Source organism: Dermacentor variabilis, chromosome 2 (genome assembly GCF_050947875.1).
Source record: "Dermacentor variabilis isolate Ectoservices chromosome 2, ASM5094787v1, whole genome shotgun sequence".
NCBI classification, from domain to species: Eukaryota; Metazoa; Arthropoda; class Arachnida; order Ixodida; family Ixodidae; genus Dermacentor; species Dermacentor variabilis.
In genome coordinates, this window is record NC_134569.1 from 76,256,717 (window position 1) to 76,274,979 (window position 18,263).

The window sequence follows — 18,263 nt, forward strand, 5'->3', positions numbered from 1 at the left end:
TTTTGACTGTGATCTGCCCAGCGACAAAGTTCCCTGAAGCAGTGCCGCTTAAAGAACTCAGCTCAGTTGAGATAGTCAATGCACTACTGTCCATATTTGCGCGAGTTGGTTTTCCTGCGGAAATCCAATCAGATCAGGGCACAGTGTTTACTAGCGCTTTGACGACAACTTTTCTCGAAAGGTGTGGGGTAAAGCTGTTACACAGCTCAGTGTACCACCCACAGTCGAATTCCGTTGAGAAGCTCCACTCCGTCATGAAGCGCGTGTTGAGAGCCTTGTGTTTTGAACATCAAACTGACTGGGAGCTGTGTCTGCCTGGGGTGATGTTTGCATTAAGGACCGCGCCGCATGCAGCTACGGGGTTTTCGCCAGCTGAGCTGGTGTACGGTCGCTCGCTTCGGTCTCCGCTTCGCATGCTTCGAGAATCGCGGGAAGGCAGGGGCGACGACCCAGTCGTGGTGGAGTACGTGCTTAAGCTCCTCGAACGCTTAAGAAGGGCACAGGAGTTGTCAGGTGAAGCAATGGCAAAGGCCCAGCAGAGGGCCAAGGTTTATTATGATCGGACAGCCAGGGCCCGTCGTTTTGAGGTGGGCGATGAGGTCATGATATTGCGCACATCGCTAAACAACAAACTAGACGTGCAGTGGGAGGGCCCAGCACGAATTGTTCAGAAACTGTCGGACGTTAACTACGTGGTGAGTCTGCCAGGAAAGCGGAAAGCACAGCAAGTTTACCACTGTAATCTGCTCAAACCTTATAGACAAAGGGAAGCAGTGGTGTGCATGATGGTAAACGTTCCTGAAGAGCTTCCGGTCGAGCTTCCGGGACTAGGCTCAGTGACGAACAGGGAAGACACCGGTCAAGTCATTAGTGACCTTATCAGTAAAGCACCGCTGTCGCCTGAGCAGAAAACCGGACTACACCAGCTCTTACAAGAGTTTCAAGGTCTGTTCTCTGAGAGGCCTGGTAGGACTTCTGTCCTTACTCATGACATAGAACTTACCTCCCCAGAGCCAGTACGATCCAAGGCGTATCGGGTGTCACCCCGCCAGAACGATATTATGGAGGCTGAGGTAAAGAAAATGCTACAGCTCGGTGTTATTGAGGCAGGTGAGAGTGATTATACCTCCCCTTTGATTTTAGTTGAGGTACCGGGCAAGGAACCTCGTCCTTGCGTCGACTACCGCAGGCTTAATTCCATCACTAAGGATCAAATTTATCCGATCCCTAACATCGAGGAGCGCCTTGAGAAAGTTAGTAGCGCTCAGTTTATTTCCACCCTAGATCTTGTCAGGGGTTATTGGCAGGTTCCACTTACAGAAGAGGCTAGTAGGTATGCGGCGTTCATTTCACCAATGGGAACATTCCGTCCTAAAGTGTTGAGTTTTGGTTTGAAGAACGCGCCATACTGTTTTTCAAGCCTCATGGATAAAGTGTTGCGGGGACAGCAAGAATTCGCTTTACCGTATCTAGACGACGTAGCGATATTCTCCGCATCCTGGTCTGAGCATATGGCACCCTTGCGGGCAGTGCTAACCCGCCTGCGCGAAGCGGGCTTGACAGTCAAGGCTCCTAAGTGCCAGCTAGCACAGGCCGAGGTTGTCTACCTCGGTCACGTGATTGGTCAGGGTCGTCGCCGCCCCTCTGAAATAAAAGTGGCCGCTGTGCGAGACTTCCCGCAACCGCGCACGAAGACCGATATTCGGTCGTTCTTAGGTGTCGCCGGCTACTATCAGAGGTACATTCCCAGGTACTCTGATATCGCGGCTCCCCTGACGGATGCTCTAAGAAAAACAGAGCCCCAAACAGTCGTCTGGGACGAGACAAAGGAAAGAGCTTTTAGCGCCCTAAAGAGTGCCCTAACAAGCCAGCCGGTGCTACGATCGCCAGACTATACAAAAGGGTTCGTTGTTCAGTGCGATGCTAGTGAGCGAGGCATGGGCGTTGTACTGTGCCAACGGGAAAATGGAGAAGTAGAACACCCCGTCCTGTATGCTAGTCGTAAGCTGACCAGTCGTGATCAGGCTTACAGCGCCACCGAGAAAGAGTGTGCGTGTCTCGTGTGGGCCGTTCAGAAATTGTCATGCTATCTAGCCGGCTCGAGGTTTATCATTGAGACGGATCACTGCCCTCTCCAATGGCTGCAGACCATCTCTCCCAAAAATGGCCGCCTCCTGCGCTGGAGCCTCGCTTTGCAACAATATTCCTTTGAGGTGCGTTACAAAAGGGGGAGTCTCAACGGTAACGCCGATGGCTTAAGTCGAAGCCCCTAACGTAGGAATCAGCCTCAAAATTGTTTGTTACTGATGTTTTTCTTCCTGAGGCAGGATTTTTTAACATATTGCTTTTGTTTAGTGTTTCAAAGTGATGATATGCTTTCTAGTGCAATTTTCCAATTTGTGGACGCGTTCTGAGTGCTGCTAGACTACTGTAAGGAACTAGGCAGTGGTATAAAAGGGGAAAGAGCCTGGCAGGGCTTAGTGAGGGTTGTGCCGTGCTTGCTGACTGAGCGGTTGAGTTTCAGCGTAGTTCTAACGCTTGCCGGGAACGAGAACAAAAATGTGAACTCTCCCGAAGTCACTTTGCAGTGTCCCGTGCGAACCTGAACGAGAGAACAGGCCTTCTCTGTGCGCTGCGCTCAAGAAACGTCGAGGGACGCCCGACTTCGGTTATGAGAATCATCGAGCGACATCCCTCCGGACAGCGGATGCAGTCCCCTGTCCATCGGGATCTCCTTCCCCCGGCGGGGCGGTCTGTTACGTTTCGCCTACGACGCGCGGTTTAGCCGGCGCGGATACAACGGACGCCGGGGCTGCGTTCAAAGCGGCAGACATTTTGGCCCGTTCGGCGCCGCCGCTACGCCTCCCTGCCAAGCGCGTCCAGGCATGTTCCGATGCCACGTGTCTTCATGTGCGTGTGTGAGTGTATGTGCATATTGGTGCCCACGCTTGTCGAAGCGCGGCAGCCGGGGAGAGGAGCTCCCAACAACTGTGAAGCAAGGGGGTCCGAGCGGCGCCGACACGACGGCTGCTCCTCCTTCTCTTCCCATTGTGCCCACGCTTGTCGAAGCGCGGCAGTCGGGGAGAGGAGCTCCCAACAACTGTGAAGCAAGGGGGGGTCCGAGTGGCGCCGACACGACGCTGCGCCACCTTATCCCATTGTGCCCGAGCGGCACCGTCACGTGCTCGTCTATAGAGGGGTTCCTTCTTGCCCTCAACTGCGAGAGTATAAAAGCAGCTGCCCCCGGACGCCAAAAGTAGGCTCCGATTTCTTCTGTTGAGTAAAGTGCACTCCCGTCTCTCTACTTCGGTCAACCTGACCGCCAACTCTTTGCGATGTTAGAATAAACAAGTTGTTTTGTTGTTACCAGTCGACTCATGCTTTGCCGGGACCTTCGGATGCTTCCAGTTGTACCCCAGGCCGCCAGGCCAACGCTACCCTTGGGGCTTGCGACCCAGGTGCAACAACGGGCGTCAGCGCCGAGTTCCCAACAACTCGTGCCAGCGGCGCGACTACAATAATGGGCTTAAGGCCATTCCAGTGAGGAAGGCGTAGCACTTGATAAGTCAGGCGCTGAATCACAAATTACACAACGTAGTCCATTGACATCGCGTTCACGACTCAGGTGATAGACGTATAGCTGTAGATCCAGCGACTCTGTACATGAACAGTCTCCCATTTTGCATTTGCCTTCTGCTCGTCCCACTTTTCCTGGGCAAGGTACAGCCAACCAGACGTCCACCTGGCCACCTGGCCCTGCCTTTACTCGTTTCTCTATTCCTCTATAACCAAGGACAGTGAATGTAATTCAAGCATGGTCGCCACGTTCGAGTCCCACAGGGGCAATGTACTTTGATAGGAAATCAAGCGTGGCCCAGCTGGAGCATCAGTTCGCAAAAACAATACCAAAAAACCCACCGACTGCTCTCATGTGCGCAACAGGTGGCTTCGTCTGCACGGACAATCCCGTTGGCACCGCCATATCCCGAATACCCATAAAAAGTACACATTGTTCCTTGTCATGACCGTGGCGATAAATTTGTCGAATGTCTGCGAACAGTTTTTTCCTCTGTCCGCAACGCATTGCACTTTGTATGCTTTTTACGTTTTTCGCTGCCTTGGAGAAGCAGAAACCCGTCAAATGCTGCGGTAGCTCCTTACTAATGATTCAAGTGCAGAACTGAGTGCCGCAAGTTCTCTACCCGTCCATGTAGTCACGAAAGATATCTCTATTTCAATTCTAGTAGATTTTGCCTGGATGATGACTGCAGCCGCAGTGCTGTTGAACTTCACGGAACCACCTTTGTAAACAGATTATCGCGTTTTGTGCACATTATAAAGCTATTTCAAGTTTGCTTGTTGAAATTTTGTAAAAGCACTCCACGTTTATTCTTGACTCTAGGAATAATTCATTCAATGTTAAACCAGTTTAGACACCACAGCGGTGCCGCCAGTCACGTAGCAGACGTGAATTCTATTCGTGAATAGGCCTGATGTTTCGGAATGGTATTGGCGAATGCTGAATGCGCCTTAACTGTTGGCACGCGAGCGAAAAGCCGCGAGGGAAGCCAATCAGCTCGGGTGCTGAAAGCGCTCTTTCAGTGTATCAGCCGTGACGTAGAGTGCGATTGGATAACCCCGGTGCCCACTGTGGCGATGAAAGATGCACTTCTCAAGAGACCACAACACGTTCTGTGGGCTTGGACTTGCGAGCCCCGAAATCTGCCGATATTTGTAGTGCAACTATTTCGCACTGCGGGCAAGCTGTACAGCAAGAATCCCAAAAAATAGTCTGTCGCAGTGTTGACTGTACTGAAGCGCCCCAGTATACTTCCTACTGAGAAATGCGAGAAGGCCCATAATATAGCGGTCAATCACTTTGTAAAGTGCGAGACGTGAGTGCTCCAAAACAAGGCTCAGTCGATGACGACGCCAAGAAATCGGTGCGCTCGTGTGTTCGGCACAGTTTCGCCATTAATGCGCGAAGCCTACGACGTAATCGCTTTGCGCGTAATAAAACAACTAGTAAACGCATTCAAAGGCCTTTTGAAGTCGCGCGCGAACTTTAACTCGTGTCACGCCTGACGCCCGCATGCAAATATCGTCAGTGTACACGGAGAGTTATACGGTTTGAGGCAACGAATCTACGAGACGAACGAGCTGTGAGAAGTATGCTCAAAGACCGGACAGTGATCCGATAACGCAATTCCAGACTAATGCTGGTCGGCAAATATACCATAACGCTAGCTTGGTGCCTCAAGCATCTCCTAAAAGGTCTATCTCTTCGTGCTATAAATACAAATTTATTGCCGGACAATACTTGCCACAATTTTCGCTCCTCTTGGGCCTTTACTGCTGCGCAAAAAAGAAAAGGATGAGGGAGTAAAATGCTGCGCAGGGCGAGAAACAATGCTAAACATTTGCCCTATCAATATCTGAATAGTATTTTGGAAGACCGCCTTGCGAACCTGGATTCAAAGACCATTATAGCAACCGATGCTTCCATCTGTGAAGAAGAGGCAGGCGTGGGCATTGTCGCCACATCTAAATGGGTATTTTTCCATTCGGCTCCCTGAGTACACGCCTATCTTTCTGGCGGAATTGTTGGCATTTCTCTTAGCTTTGCGTAAAAACCATCACCTCTGTCATCAGCTCGAATCTTAACTGATTGCTTGTCTGTCTGTTCTTCACTAACCAGATCAAAATTGTCAGACTCATTAGAAGCTGTCTATTCTCGTCTCCTAAGACACTTACGTCTCGTTAGCTTAGTGTAGGTGCAAGGTCACAATGGTCTAGCCGTAAACGAATATGCAGATGCGCTCGCAGCAGCATACCACGATGGTCCTATAATGCCCACTTTGCCTACTTTCATCACTGCGGTGCGAATCAGAAAATATACCACTGCATGTAACTTTGCGCAATCATCGATGTCAACATCTGATTTCTCGCATCTCAATTTTCCTTGGAACAACAAATTGAAGTAACGATTACGAGACTACAGTGCCGAGACCCCCCGCTCCCCCGCCTGAACTTTTACCTCCACAGGTCTGATCTGGCTATATCACATTTTTGTCCTTCATACAATGAGAGTGAATCTCTGCAACACTTCTTTTTGAAATGCTGCCGTTTCATTATTCAACGGAAAAGTTTTTAAGAAAAACCCTTCCAAAAGCTTGGCTTGAATTTGACTCTTCCTGTAATTCTTTCCATTGGGGCTACCGCACTGAGTTACAGCCACAGCAACGTTTATGAAGCTCTCTGCATCATTCAGCGTAAGACAAAGATAATTGCATGATAGAATTCTTCTTAATAGTTATTGTGTTCACATAATTTTGTTATGCAATACTTAGATAATAGATCATTCATATCTGCAACAGTAGGCATTTGAAAGATACTTATTTCATTTAACCTTAATTTATTCAAAAGAATATTGATAATTTTTTTCACCGCCCGATTCATGGCCGATACCCCAGAGTGGGTTGGGCCGTTTCAGTAGGGAACAAGAACAAGACGGAAGCAGCGGGCTTCGGCAGCGATGGCAGAAAAATATGCAATTCTGAATAAAATGGGCGTACGATTCTATATGCCGCTGTAGCCTTCCTAATACGACGAAGTTAGATCATCACATTATTCTGCACCATACTGGGTGTTTCCTTTTAGATTGAACAAGAACTTCAAACATATAGCGCAATTCGCTCGTTTCAGCTGGATTACCTCAAGAGGCAGGAATTACCTGCATGACAAAACGCGATGTTCAAGTGGCTAATGAAAATTTTTTATTAAATAACTCTAATTATTCCCTTCAGCGCACTCGTCTCAATTGTGAAATCGAAGCTGAGCATTAGTTGTTTAAATATCCTTACTCACTTTCTTGCTCTTCGAAGGCTGCTTTGCATTGGTCTGGCAAGGAATGGTGGTGAAAAGGAACTGAAGACAGTGGGGACGGGGCAGACTCATTAATCTGCTTACTGGGAGCTGACGATATGGACGGTGCGTGCGAAATGGACAAGCCTGCTATCAGTAGATGGAGCCTGAGACCCATCCAAGAGTTCGCGTAGCGAGCTCCATAACTCGTTGGCAGCCGCGGCACTGTTGTGTGTAGGTAGTGCGTATAGGTCTGGAGTGAAGTCGATAGCCATTCCATTGGGAACGAAGCAAGGGCCCGTTGTCTAGCGAAGTCATGACTGTTTAGCAGAAATCCTAAGACTAGCACCCCTGACCAGATATCCCTCCTCGAAATATGCTAACGAACGCATTGCAGTATAGTTAAGAGCGTCTGTCACTGCTAGCGGCAAGCTCTTGGGAAAGGGACACTAAAGTGAAAGATGATTTCTTCTGCCTCAGTAAATTACCGTTCTACAACACCAAAAACACCACTCTTACCACGATAAGTCGTTTGGCAAGCCAGAAAAAGCGCAAGAACGAAATACGGGTGGCGACGCCTACTTAAGTTCCCGATCCTGGGGGCTGTGACGTCTTGGATTTTGATGGCATCTTCTGGGGCCTACTAATTATATATAGCGGTACAGATTGACTACATTGTGTTCTAAAGGAACCAAATATTAAACAAGGGAAGTTTCGCGAACCTTTATTCAGCCAACGCGGCCCAAATGCGCAAACATACTTTGGAATCCCTGACGTCGCGCTGACGTACCGGCGCTGGGGTTTCGGCGCGAAATTCAAATAGTGATACTTGTACCTTCATTTTCTCATCTAATAATCGAACTATTTTTTTAGATGACTGCCTGCAGGGTTCTAAAACAATGCTTCATTAGTCTAAACTGATATATTGTTTAGCTTTATTGTCCCTTTAACAGGAATGTCAATGTGTTTCGTAGCCGAATATAAGGACCAATATCGTAAGTGGTGCTGGTCTTCCAATTTCTGCATAGCAGACATGCCTATAGTGCTGCTTGGCTTTTAGGGTTGAATTCACAAAGCTGTTTTGTAAGTGCTCTTTGCTATTGGTCGGCCGCTTTCGCTGATGATATGTCCAGCATCTAGATTGACTAGAATTTTCTTTCGCGATCAATTCTAGCCTAAGAGCTTTCTTGTGAATGCGGGCCCAATTTCGCAGTAAAGACATGTGCCCTTATTGAATAAATAAAGAGGCAATTAGTGAAAGTTCTTTGATCGGCTACTTCAACATTGGAAGTGCGGGTGATTGGAATAAATTGCAATGTAGGCTGGAATTGATGAATGGCCCCTCGTGGTTCATGAATGCGTTTGCAGAAAGTGTCCATGAGCTACATAATATTAGCGCATCCCGCTTATTCGCGATCTCACGAGCACACAGTATGCAAGGTTGGCTAATACGTTGTATCAATTCGCGCGCGTGCTTTCAAGACTCTCCGTATTGAGATCTCAGAGGCGTTGCCGTCGAGCATATCTTTGTTGCAACGGTCGCATGGCCATGGAGCCGTGTATATACGGTTTGTCTCGGCGGCAGGTCCTTTTGGTCTTCTCTGGCGTCAAAGATAAGCAAGCAGGCCGGGCGCAGAGCGCGGTGCCCGTTACGCAAGGGCCCGCAGAAGAACGGCCCTCGTTCAGCACTCCTCTCGCGGCGGCTATTCGACGAGGCAGCACGCTGCAGGAAGGTCAGCCGGCGGCACTGTCTTGCGTTGGCGGCTCGCAAGCACTCCGCTCTCGGGGTTCAAGGAAAACAAACACACCGGAAAAAGGGTTCTGCCCCGACTATATAGCGCGCCCGACAGGCCTGCGACGTGCTTTCTTTTTTTCGTGATGAATCGCTTTAAACACTGCAGGCGGGATCGTGAAAACTTCGGCTCTGCGTGTCACTGCTGGCGATTGCGAGTTGGGATACACAGATGTGAAATTTCCTGAGCCTAATTCACGAAGATATATTTTCATATAGGAAGGTGTGCTCCGGACAGCTTTTTGACAGCCAGCAACACGATAATTAGGTGATAGCTAAGTTACCGGTAAAGCACGAACCTTGCTATTACTAAAAGATAGCTCTGTGAATCAGTTTCCAGGTTTGTTTTCGCAACAAGAACACACGCAGTGCCAGCGACCATCCTCACCCGATATACTGCGCGTTATACAGTAAGATAAACTATACTTCTTACGCTTGTTAAATGCCTCCTCGGGGTTAAAGTTGATTCTAAAGCGTAGAGAACCGCGTCGTTTATAGCCAGGTGCAACCAGTCAACCGGTCGGTCGGTCGGTCTGTCGGTCGGTCGGTCGGTCGGTCGGTCGGTCGGTCGGTCGGTCGGTCGGTCGGTCGGTCGGTCGGTCAATCAATCAATCAATCAATCAATCAATCAATCAATCAATCAATCAATCAATCAATCAATCAATCAATCAATCAATCAATCAATCAATCAATCAATCCTAAAGATTCTCGACCCAATCCACAACCTCGGTATACGACTGGCAACAGGCGCCGTTAGAACGAGCCCTGTTCAAAGTCTCTATACGTTGAGTCCAACGAATGGTCCTTACATCTACGCAGAACATTCCTTAGTTTATCATACTACACTAAGGTAAAATCAGACACCGAACATCCATGCCATTCCATCGTTAACGACCTGTCCGCTACCAGACTTTACCGTAACCGCCCACTTATTAGAACTCCTTTGAGCCTGCGCCTGGAAGCAATGGCAGAAGAAACGGACATCCACTTCCCAGAAAACAATCTAAAGCCTCCCACTCGCCTTCCACCGCCTTGGGAATGGCAGACCATGGAGTGCGATATCTCTTTTGTCGCAATAACGAAACATGCACCTGAGGCACACATACGATCACACTTCCTCGAACTCCAAGCGAAGTACTGCTGTGCCGAGTTTTGTACAGATGCCTCCAAATCATCTGCTGGTGTTGCGCATGCAGCTCTTGGGCCATTTTCTTCCACCTCAGATTCTCTAAATCCCAACGCAAGTATTTTCACGGCTGAGGCGTACGCGATACTCTCAGCTGTAAAACACATCAGACAAAGAAATCTGAATAGGGCCATTATCTTCACAGATTCATTAAGCGTAATACGGGCCCAATGAGTCTTCGGAAACATACGAACCCTGTTTTTAATGAACTATACACACAACTATGCTTAGCCTTAATGCACAACAAAAATATCGTCCTATGTTGGGTACCTGGCCATAGGGGCGTAAAAGGTAATGTAGCTGCTGACGAAAGTGCAACGTCAGTCGCCTTTAATGAAACGGATGTGAATAAACCCATAGCAGCAACAGAACTTAAGCCCTTCTTACGCCATAAACTGAGGAAGTACTGGCAGGATCAATGGGATAATGCAGTAGGGAATAAGCTACACGTTATCAAACCCAAATTAGGCAACTGGATATCTGAAAGAACAGCAAGGCATAAAGTAGTGCTTCTTTGTAGATTAAAAATAGGACATACTTACGGCACTCACTCCTACCTATTGACGGGAAGCGAACCTCCGACATGTACCAAATGTGGCAACAGGCTTACAGTTATTCATGTTCTTATCAAATGCACTGAAATAGAGGCAGGAAGAGAAAAAGTACTTTCCCTGCGCTTATATCCAATACATACCATTGCATCCGGCATTCTTTCTGACTAATGAACCCCTTTTTACTTTTCAATCAGTATTAAAATTTTTATTTGAAACTGACACTCTAAATGTGATTTGGCCAGGCTACTTGTAGCACGGCCTCCACCTGGAGGTCGTAGCTGCAATGAAATATTTTCTAGAGCACCTACCTTCCAGCCCTTGAAAGCGAGGCCTTGCTGAGGCACTAGTGCTACAGATACTACATATTTTTCTGATCATCTCTATCTCGTCAAACATCTATTGTCATCGGAGAAACGATCAATCACTGTCATTTTTAACATGTAGATACTTGCATTTTACGCACTTTAGAACGAATAAATTTTGGGTTCTTTTACAGCCACATTGCACCACATGCACATTTTGCGCTTTTTTGTGAATATTTTAGGCCACTATACAGCCGTGTTTCATTAATCCCCGCACTTAACACCCATATATCATTGAGAAGCACGGATCATCGACTTGGCGCTCCTTGGCCACATCTGGCCCTTGCACCAATAAACTCTACCAATCAATCAATCAATCAATCAATCAATCAATCAATCAATCAATCAATCAATCAATCAATCAAATCTATTTCCTTCGAGAAGGTGCCTTCATGTTGCTTCGTAAAGCACATTCCTACGATTGTTTTTTTTTTTTCAACATTTCAACGTTGCAGCATCAAGACATATTGCGCACCCACGCGTGACCACTCTATAGCATACAACTCCAGTTCAGAGCAGTCGCCAATATTACGTGGTTCCTCACTGCCAAAGCCAACGGTGAGCTGCAATCCAGACGCATTGTGTTCCTCTAAACGCTTCATATCCCTTGGAAGATCCCACACGTTACAGCCACGTTGTTTGAAACATTGGGATATACAAAAAAGTGATTCTTCGATTTGCAGTATTCTGTTCGTGAAAAGTTATGGCACACCGGTCATTTGATAGACGACTGTCTCCAAGTAATAAGAGAACGATTAATTTCAGAGAGTGATAATTAACCACTGGTCAATATTTAGAGCAGCGGCAGACATTAAAACGGAACGAATAATAAATGTAATAATTAGTTAACTATACTTCGCTGACCAGCAATTTCAAACTAGAGTATGCTTGTTGTTAACTACGAGTCCCTAGACTATCCAGAGATGATCACCAATTTCGGTATGACCGTCCCCAAATTTACGACTTAGTGCACTGTCATGCTGCTTCCCGCTTCCCATAAGGCTACCCTTGGGCAACGTGGGGCAGTACTATATAGGTGGAATACTGATGCCTTTTGTTGGAAACCTTGGCCATGAATATCTCGAAAGTGGTGTTGTCGGGATTTTTACTGTGCACGTCTTCTACTAGGCACACAAGCAATGAAAGGCATCAATTTCACAACTGTAATGTGCGTGCTAACGTTGCTAATTAGAGTTGATCACTTAACCTTTGCTCATTAAAAACGAATTGGCGATTATCGCACAATTTCTGGTGCGCACCTCTACTTTGAATTTAGTCCAGCAAAAACTATTTGTTGCCAAATACCGTGTAATTAACTCGAGACAGTCGTCGGTGAGTCCCTTCGCATAAATTTAATTGGGAACTGGTTATATTTAACTCTGCTGCGCTTAACGAAAAGCCTACAGGAGCATATTGGCAATGATTAATTGCAGCTTTCCGAGGCAATCACTAGTGCGCGAAGACAAAGTTTTTTACCTTCATTAATAATGCAAGGTTCAGTGCGCTCGTATACGTATAGTGACGATTAAAGGCTCCTGAAGGTATTTCGTGCGATACGGACCGTTAACTTTGAGTCCTGTCAGCAGAACATTCGTCTTTCTCTGTCAAAGGCGCACCCTATATAGGCCCCGAGGAACCGCACACGACTCGAAGGTGGACCACAAGCTGTGCGCCAGTCAACCATGCTCTTAGTTGTCCCAGCACGGCTGCTCATTCTTTTCATCGCTGCGACCGGCGTTCCAGCAGAGAGGTACATCACGACTGAGACGCTCAACGGCCATGTAAGGGGTGCCATTGAAGAAGTGGACGGCGTAGACGTGGCACGGTACTTGGGAATTCCGTACGCGGAACCACCTGTCGGGCAGCTGCGCTTTCGGAGACCAGTGCCGGTAAAATCATGGCATCCCACGACGTTGGACGCACTCGAGTTCGCAAGCCCTTGCGCTCAAGCCAACGGTTCTTTTCCTCCGGTTCCCTGGCTGGTAAACAGGGACAAAGTCAAAGAGGACTGTCTCTACCTGAACGTGTGGAGCCCCCTCGGAAGACCCAAGCCATTGGGAGTCCTCTTCTGGATCCACGGTGGGGGCTACAGAACAGGAACCGCCTCGGAGTCCCTGTACGACAGCAAAACCTTGGCGGCTGTTGGCGATATCGTCGTCGTTTCGATCAACTTCAGAGTCGGCTCTTTTGGCTTTCTCTACACTGGTCCGGGCTCATCCAGCGGCAACTACGCTCTCTGGGACCAGCACCTCGGCCTTCTCTGGGTGCGGGACAACATTGCTCAGTTCGGAGGCGACCCTGGCCGAGTTACCGTGTACGGCGAAAGTGCCGGCTCGATAGGAATCGGTGCACTGCTCGTCGCGCCTTGCAACGCCGGTCTCATTCATCGTGCTATCATGTCCAGCGGAAGCAACTACTGGCTGGTACCGCCACAGAATGTCGTGGGCCACGCGTACACCGACCGCATCGCCGAGTACGTTGGCTGCCTGGACCAGTCGAAACCGTCGTCAAAGACACATCCCCAGGAGGTCGTGGAATGTCTCCGCAGGACGCCCGTTTCTAAGATAATCGATGCTGAAGACACCCAGTTCTCCGTAGAGCTGGTGACCTTTACTCCTTCCCACGGTGACGACTACCTTCCACTGCCAGAGCTGGATGCCATTGCCCGAGGCCTCTTCATTCCTCTGGAGAGTATTCTTGCGGGAGGCATGGCGGAAGAAGGTAGCATGTTCGTCTACTTTCGGGGACCATCATTTGCCAACATCCCGTCGGGGCCCCAACTGAGAAAGCAAGAGGTAGCCGACTTCGCAGCGCGCCACTACTTCGGTTTCTTGCCCAAGGCGACGCAGTCCATGATCACCGGCAGCTATCTGCGCCGTGTACCCGGCGTGTCTGACTGGAGCGGAAACCTTCGAGCGCTGATGGACACCCTGGGTGACTTTGTCATCTTCTGTCCGACCAGATTCTACTCCGAGGCGTTCGCCAGGACGAACCGTCCCGCGTACTTCTACGTGTTCGACTACCGATACAAGCGCGGCCTTTGGCCGCCTTGGATGGGTGCGACACATTACGAAGACCTTCAGTTCACGTTTGGAATGCCTTTCCGCTTTCCTCAACGCTACTCGGACGCGGATCGAGAGCAGAGTCGAATTTGCATGCAAGTCATAGGCTCGTACGTCGACAGCGGGTACGCTAAATTTTCTACTTTCCACACCTTTTGGTAACTGTTTCTTGTACGAGCTTGTCACAAGCACAAACAATTAATGCTGCTTTCGCGCGAGAGCTGTGTCCCATCGAAGGTTTCCTGGTTTCAAGATAAGCCTAATCTAATAGCATTTTGGAATTAAATTACTGCTACAACTCCTGTGAACTTTTGTACAGCAAAGTCTACGTAACGGTATAAAAGTCGGGAGACCTATCTCAGTAGTGTCACGGCAGGGTTTATCCTTAAGTTAGCTTATAAGATAAGGACTGATTTAATGTCATGAAACTTGAGTAGCACCTTGAATCCTTTCCGTTTTCGTTTATTCCTTGTCTTTCTTGCGACTAAAAGAGTCGTTATACGCTGCCTTACGTCTGCTAATAGTTAAATATACTTAGTTGGCACAGTGATTCTTCTTTCCGACTTACGCATAGAGCCAGGTAAGAGCTGTCTGATTGTTAAGTGAAATGAATTCAGCAGGTGACGTTCTATTCAACAAAGGTAGCGCCTGTTTTATGTTAACAGACGACCCTGTCAAACGCGGGCGTATGTTGTACGTTACGGGGAAAACCACGGAAGCTTCCTAGAACTTATAGACTGCCCAAGGCGTTTTGCCACGTTCGCTCCTGTGTGAAAGTGTTTGTTGGATGCCTGCTTACTTCGCACCGTAAATCAGCCGGCGGGGGAGGGGGGGGGGCGTAAAGTTTCCGTGCGGCTTACCGCGCAGAACAGTGAACTTGGCTCAGTCCGAGGAGGCTCTGAGGCACTAAAAACGGCCGCCGTGAACTTAATACCTGCAAGTCTCTCCACATTGTTCGAAAACTAGCCGAAGGTCTTGTTTTGGAGTCAGGAAATGCGAAAACACCAGCCAATGGCTGACGGCGCGGGAAAGGCAAGTGGAGAACGCTCGAAGAAAACATCTCAGGAATAGAAAACACGTGGTTACGCGCTCAACAGTGGTTTCCACGTTCTTTTGTTTGAGTCCCTGCAGGGCACAATTTGTTTGGCGCCGATGAAACGCACCAAACAGGCCGCGGGCGAAACCGAAACGGAGCCTCGCTTCGGCACTGCAAGAACGTGGAACCATTCCAGCTCCGCGTTTGAGATGCTATCGGGCTCGTGAACAAGCATCCGCACAAGTCTTGCTGTATATAGATCTCTCTGACGGGCCTGCTGGCACGTGTAGGTCGAACGGCAAGTTCTTGACACGAACTCGAGTGCCCTGTGGACAACATATGTCCCGCTTCGTTCCAAATTATCAGCCGGTATGTTGGCAGTGCAGAAGCCTACCTGGCTGTCTTCAGCTCCACTTAACTGCGGTTGCGAGCGGACTCGCTTTTGTAAGAACAGGACATAAGTTGACGCCGGCCAGATAACTTATTGCTCGACTTTATCAGCACCAACAAAAGGCCCCTGGTCAAGAACGCAGGAAATGGTCGCCGACATCGCCGCTAATTGCGCATAATGATGTCATTAGAGCAAACGGTCCGCAGCCCGTTTAGGGCAGCGTGTATAAGCTACACAGTTGTGGCTGTAGGCTAATGATAGCTTCCTTGCTACTGTTACTTTAGCGAACATGCTTAAATACCAGCGACCTGCGGCATCTCCCTGTGTAATTGCAGGATTTTTGTCCCTGACACAGAACCAAAAATTCCTTGAGCCAAAACTCGCAGTGTGAAACACGTTCCACTCGCTTTCACCATACACGCCTTAGCAAGCGGTAAGCAGCTTGCAGTGTTACTATTTGGGCCGATCCGCAGATAGGATGTAAGCTTGCATTGAGTACCGCCACCTTATTTTCCCCTATTAACTGTTCGCAACTTCCAAAACATAATTAATCAATTTCGACGAGCAATTTATACCACGTACGGCTCGCCATGATCGAGAGAGAGAGAGAGAGGGCCGCGGTCAAGAATCGCTCAGAGGTTACGAAAAAGTTGTCCTGATCGATGTGCACGCAGGACTATGCCCCAGATATGCAGCCGTCTACACTATCTCACTTACATAAATAGCCATAATTTATCACGAAAGGTCTCATTTATAAGACGTACAATTGGCAATAACAGGAAAGCATGTCATCGGATGTGAACACTATCACAGAACTTTAAGTGAGAAAAGGGACAAAATTATTCATAAGAAAGCTATGACACCACAGACACAATACGACGAACGATTTACTATACGTCTTGCACAGCATATTACATGTGTTTCGTCCATGTCTACTTCGCTCATAACAGTGCTTCATCCTTAATTCGGCGGAGCAGTCGCTCGCAGTCACTAATGAGTCATAATAAAGAATTGCAGCTGCGTACTTTAATAATAACTATAATTAACATTGTCATTTCCCGTTTCAAGTGTTATAATGAAAGTTAGATACTTTCGCGTCCACAAACAATCGTTCAGCTTTTCTGCGTTAGGCAAGGATGAAAGGCAGGCGCTCACCTTCGTCGGCTGGCCTATGCCTGCACAGCCGGCGTCGTAAAATCGAATTAAGCAGCTCTTCACGGGTCATTTTAGCGCTCGTACGTAGCCAGCATCTGTGCAGGCGTAAAACTTCTTCCACGCACCGTTTTGCTTGTGGGTTAGCTTGAACTTTAGTAACTCAACTGGCAAGCTCCTTACTGAATGTCTTTGACCTTGGGCCTTGAGCTCGAGGCACTGAGCGTGGCGCCTGTAAATAGAAGTGCTCTGGCCTTTGTCTCGCAGGAAGCCTGCAATGCCGGGAGGCGGCGAGTGGCCGGCGTTCACCAAGGAGCAACCGCTGCACGTCTTCTTGCGTGCGGTCAATGCCAGCATCGGATCGGACTTCCACGGCCAAGGATGCGACGTCTACCGCACGCTGTACAGGGTTCTGGGCGTCCCAGTTCCCTAAGGCATCGCCTTATACGCGTACGTCTCACGTACGAACGCACTTTGCGTACGAATAAATTTGTGTAACTTGGCCATCAGGCGTTTCTCTCGTGTAGGCGGCCGAGGACAGTGCGCCTCTGGTACGAATTCAATGGAAGCATGGTAAACGAACGGGTCACCGGCGGCTCGCCCTTTAAAATCCAATAAGCTTATACCATGAGTCCGTGTGTGTTCTTTTCCTTTCTCTTATTTTTTTAACTTCGTACACTTAAAAAAGAAGCCCGCAAGTTTTACCCGAATAGCGTCACTATAGATCAATTAGCTGCATATGTGAACATCATTTGCCAGATAAGTAAAAGCAATTCATTCATATTTTACACTAATTACATTAATTAACTTCTTAGTTACAAACTTTACGGCACATGTCTATGTTGGGAAGGGGAAGGGAATCGTCTTAAAATTCTGGTTACTTCCTTCTACACTTGGATATAGTCACGTAGCCCGCCAATAATTGGCGTCAAATAATTCGTCCATCTTACCTGACTACGCGCGCGGCACCGCGAAGCGTGCGCGCGGTGCAAGCCCCCGGTTATATATGTACACGTGGTTCGGCGGCGTAAACTGAAGCTTTGCCATACAGTTTCCATAAAGCCTGGCTGTGATTCTCGTAGAGAGTTGCGAAAAAGCACCAATCGCAATAAGCTCATGGAAAAACGAAAATGCCACGCAGCTTCATTATACACTGCTCTTCTACGTCACAGGAAGGTTATACAGAGAGGCATGCTTCGCGTTGCCGTGTTCGTGGTCCGCTCAATTGAAAGAATAACTTCATACCAGCTATTTTGGCCTGCGTGACCATTCTGAAACGTACAAACGGGTAACGAAACCTTTAAAACGATTCTCTCCTTCCTCCCACTATCCAATATAGACAAGTGCCGTAAAGTTTTTAACTTTGGAGTTAATTAGTGTAATTAGCTTCATTTGTATATGAATTGATTTGGTTTTCCTTACAAATGATGTCTACCTAAGCGTACAATTTATCTGTAGTGATTTACATTGCTTAAATTTTGCTGGCTTTTCTTAAAAGAAAGTGTTCGAAGTGAAAAAAAAAGCACACTAAATTGTGTACAGACTTCTTACAGACCACTTTTATTTCTTATAGACTTGTTTTTCTGCCCATGTAAACTATACGTGGTACTTTCTTTAGGCCTAAATAACAACCCTTCGCCTCTTTTTCTTTTTTCAGCGAAGCTGTAAATGGCTAGCCCATTCGTCCGTCCATCTGTCGCCTGTACGATAAAAAACTTCTCCGGCAGAACCCCATAAGAATGCGCAAGAAAAAGAGAGAAAGAGAGGCGAGCCATTGACTGCGTCAGCAGTGACGTCGTTGCTCTCCGTCGCAGCCGAGCGCGCGCGCAGCAGTTTCTCAAACAGATCCCGCAAAATACACCAA

General features: G+C 48.1%; 1 protein-coding gene across 4 annotated transcripts in view; it reads left to right on the top strand.

Annotated features, from left to right (window-relative positions):
* LOC142570884 (acetylcholinesterase-1-like) overlaps positions 1-16,902 on the top strand; it is a 162,002-nt gene extending 145,100 nt beyond the window's left edge. For 2 of the 4 annotated variants that reach the window (XR_012825705.1, XR_012825707.1), the window contains exon 2: positions 16,667-16,798. Coding sequence is in view for 1 of the 4 variants with exons in the window: in XM_075679190.1 (XP_075535305.1) it covers positions 12,441-13,945; positions 16,667-16,832 (1,671 nt within the window). In the remaining 3 variants the exon portion in view is untranslated. Of the gene's footprint in view, positions 1-12,435; positions 13,946-16,666 lie in introns of those variants that run through there. The other 2 variants (XM_075679190.1, XR_012825706.1) reach the window with 2 other exon arrangements.
* Positions 16,903-18,263: the final 1,361 nt, after the last annotated feature.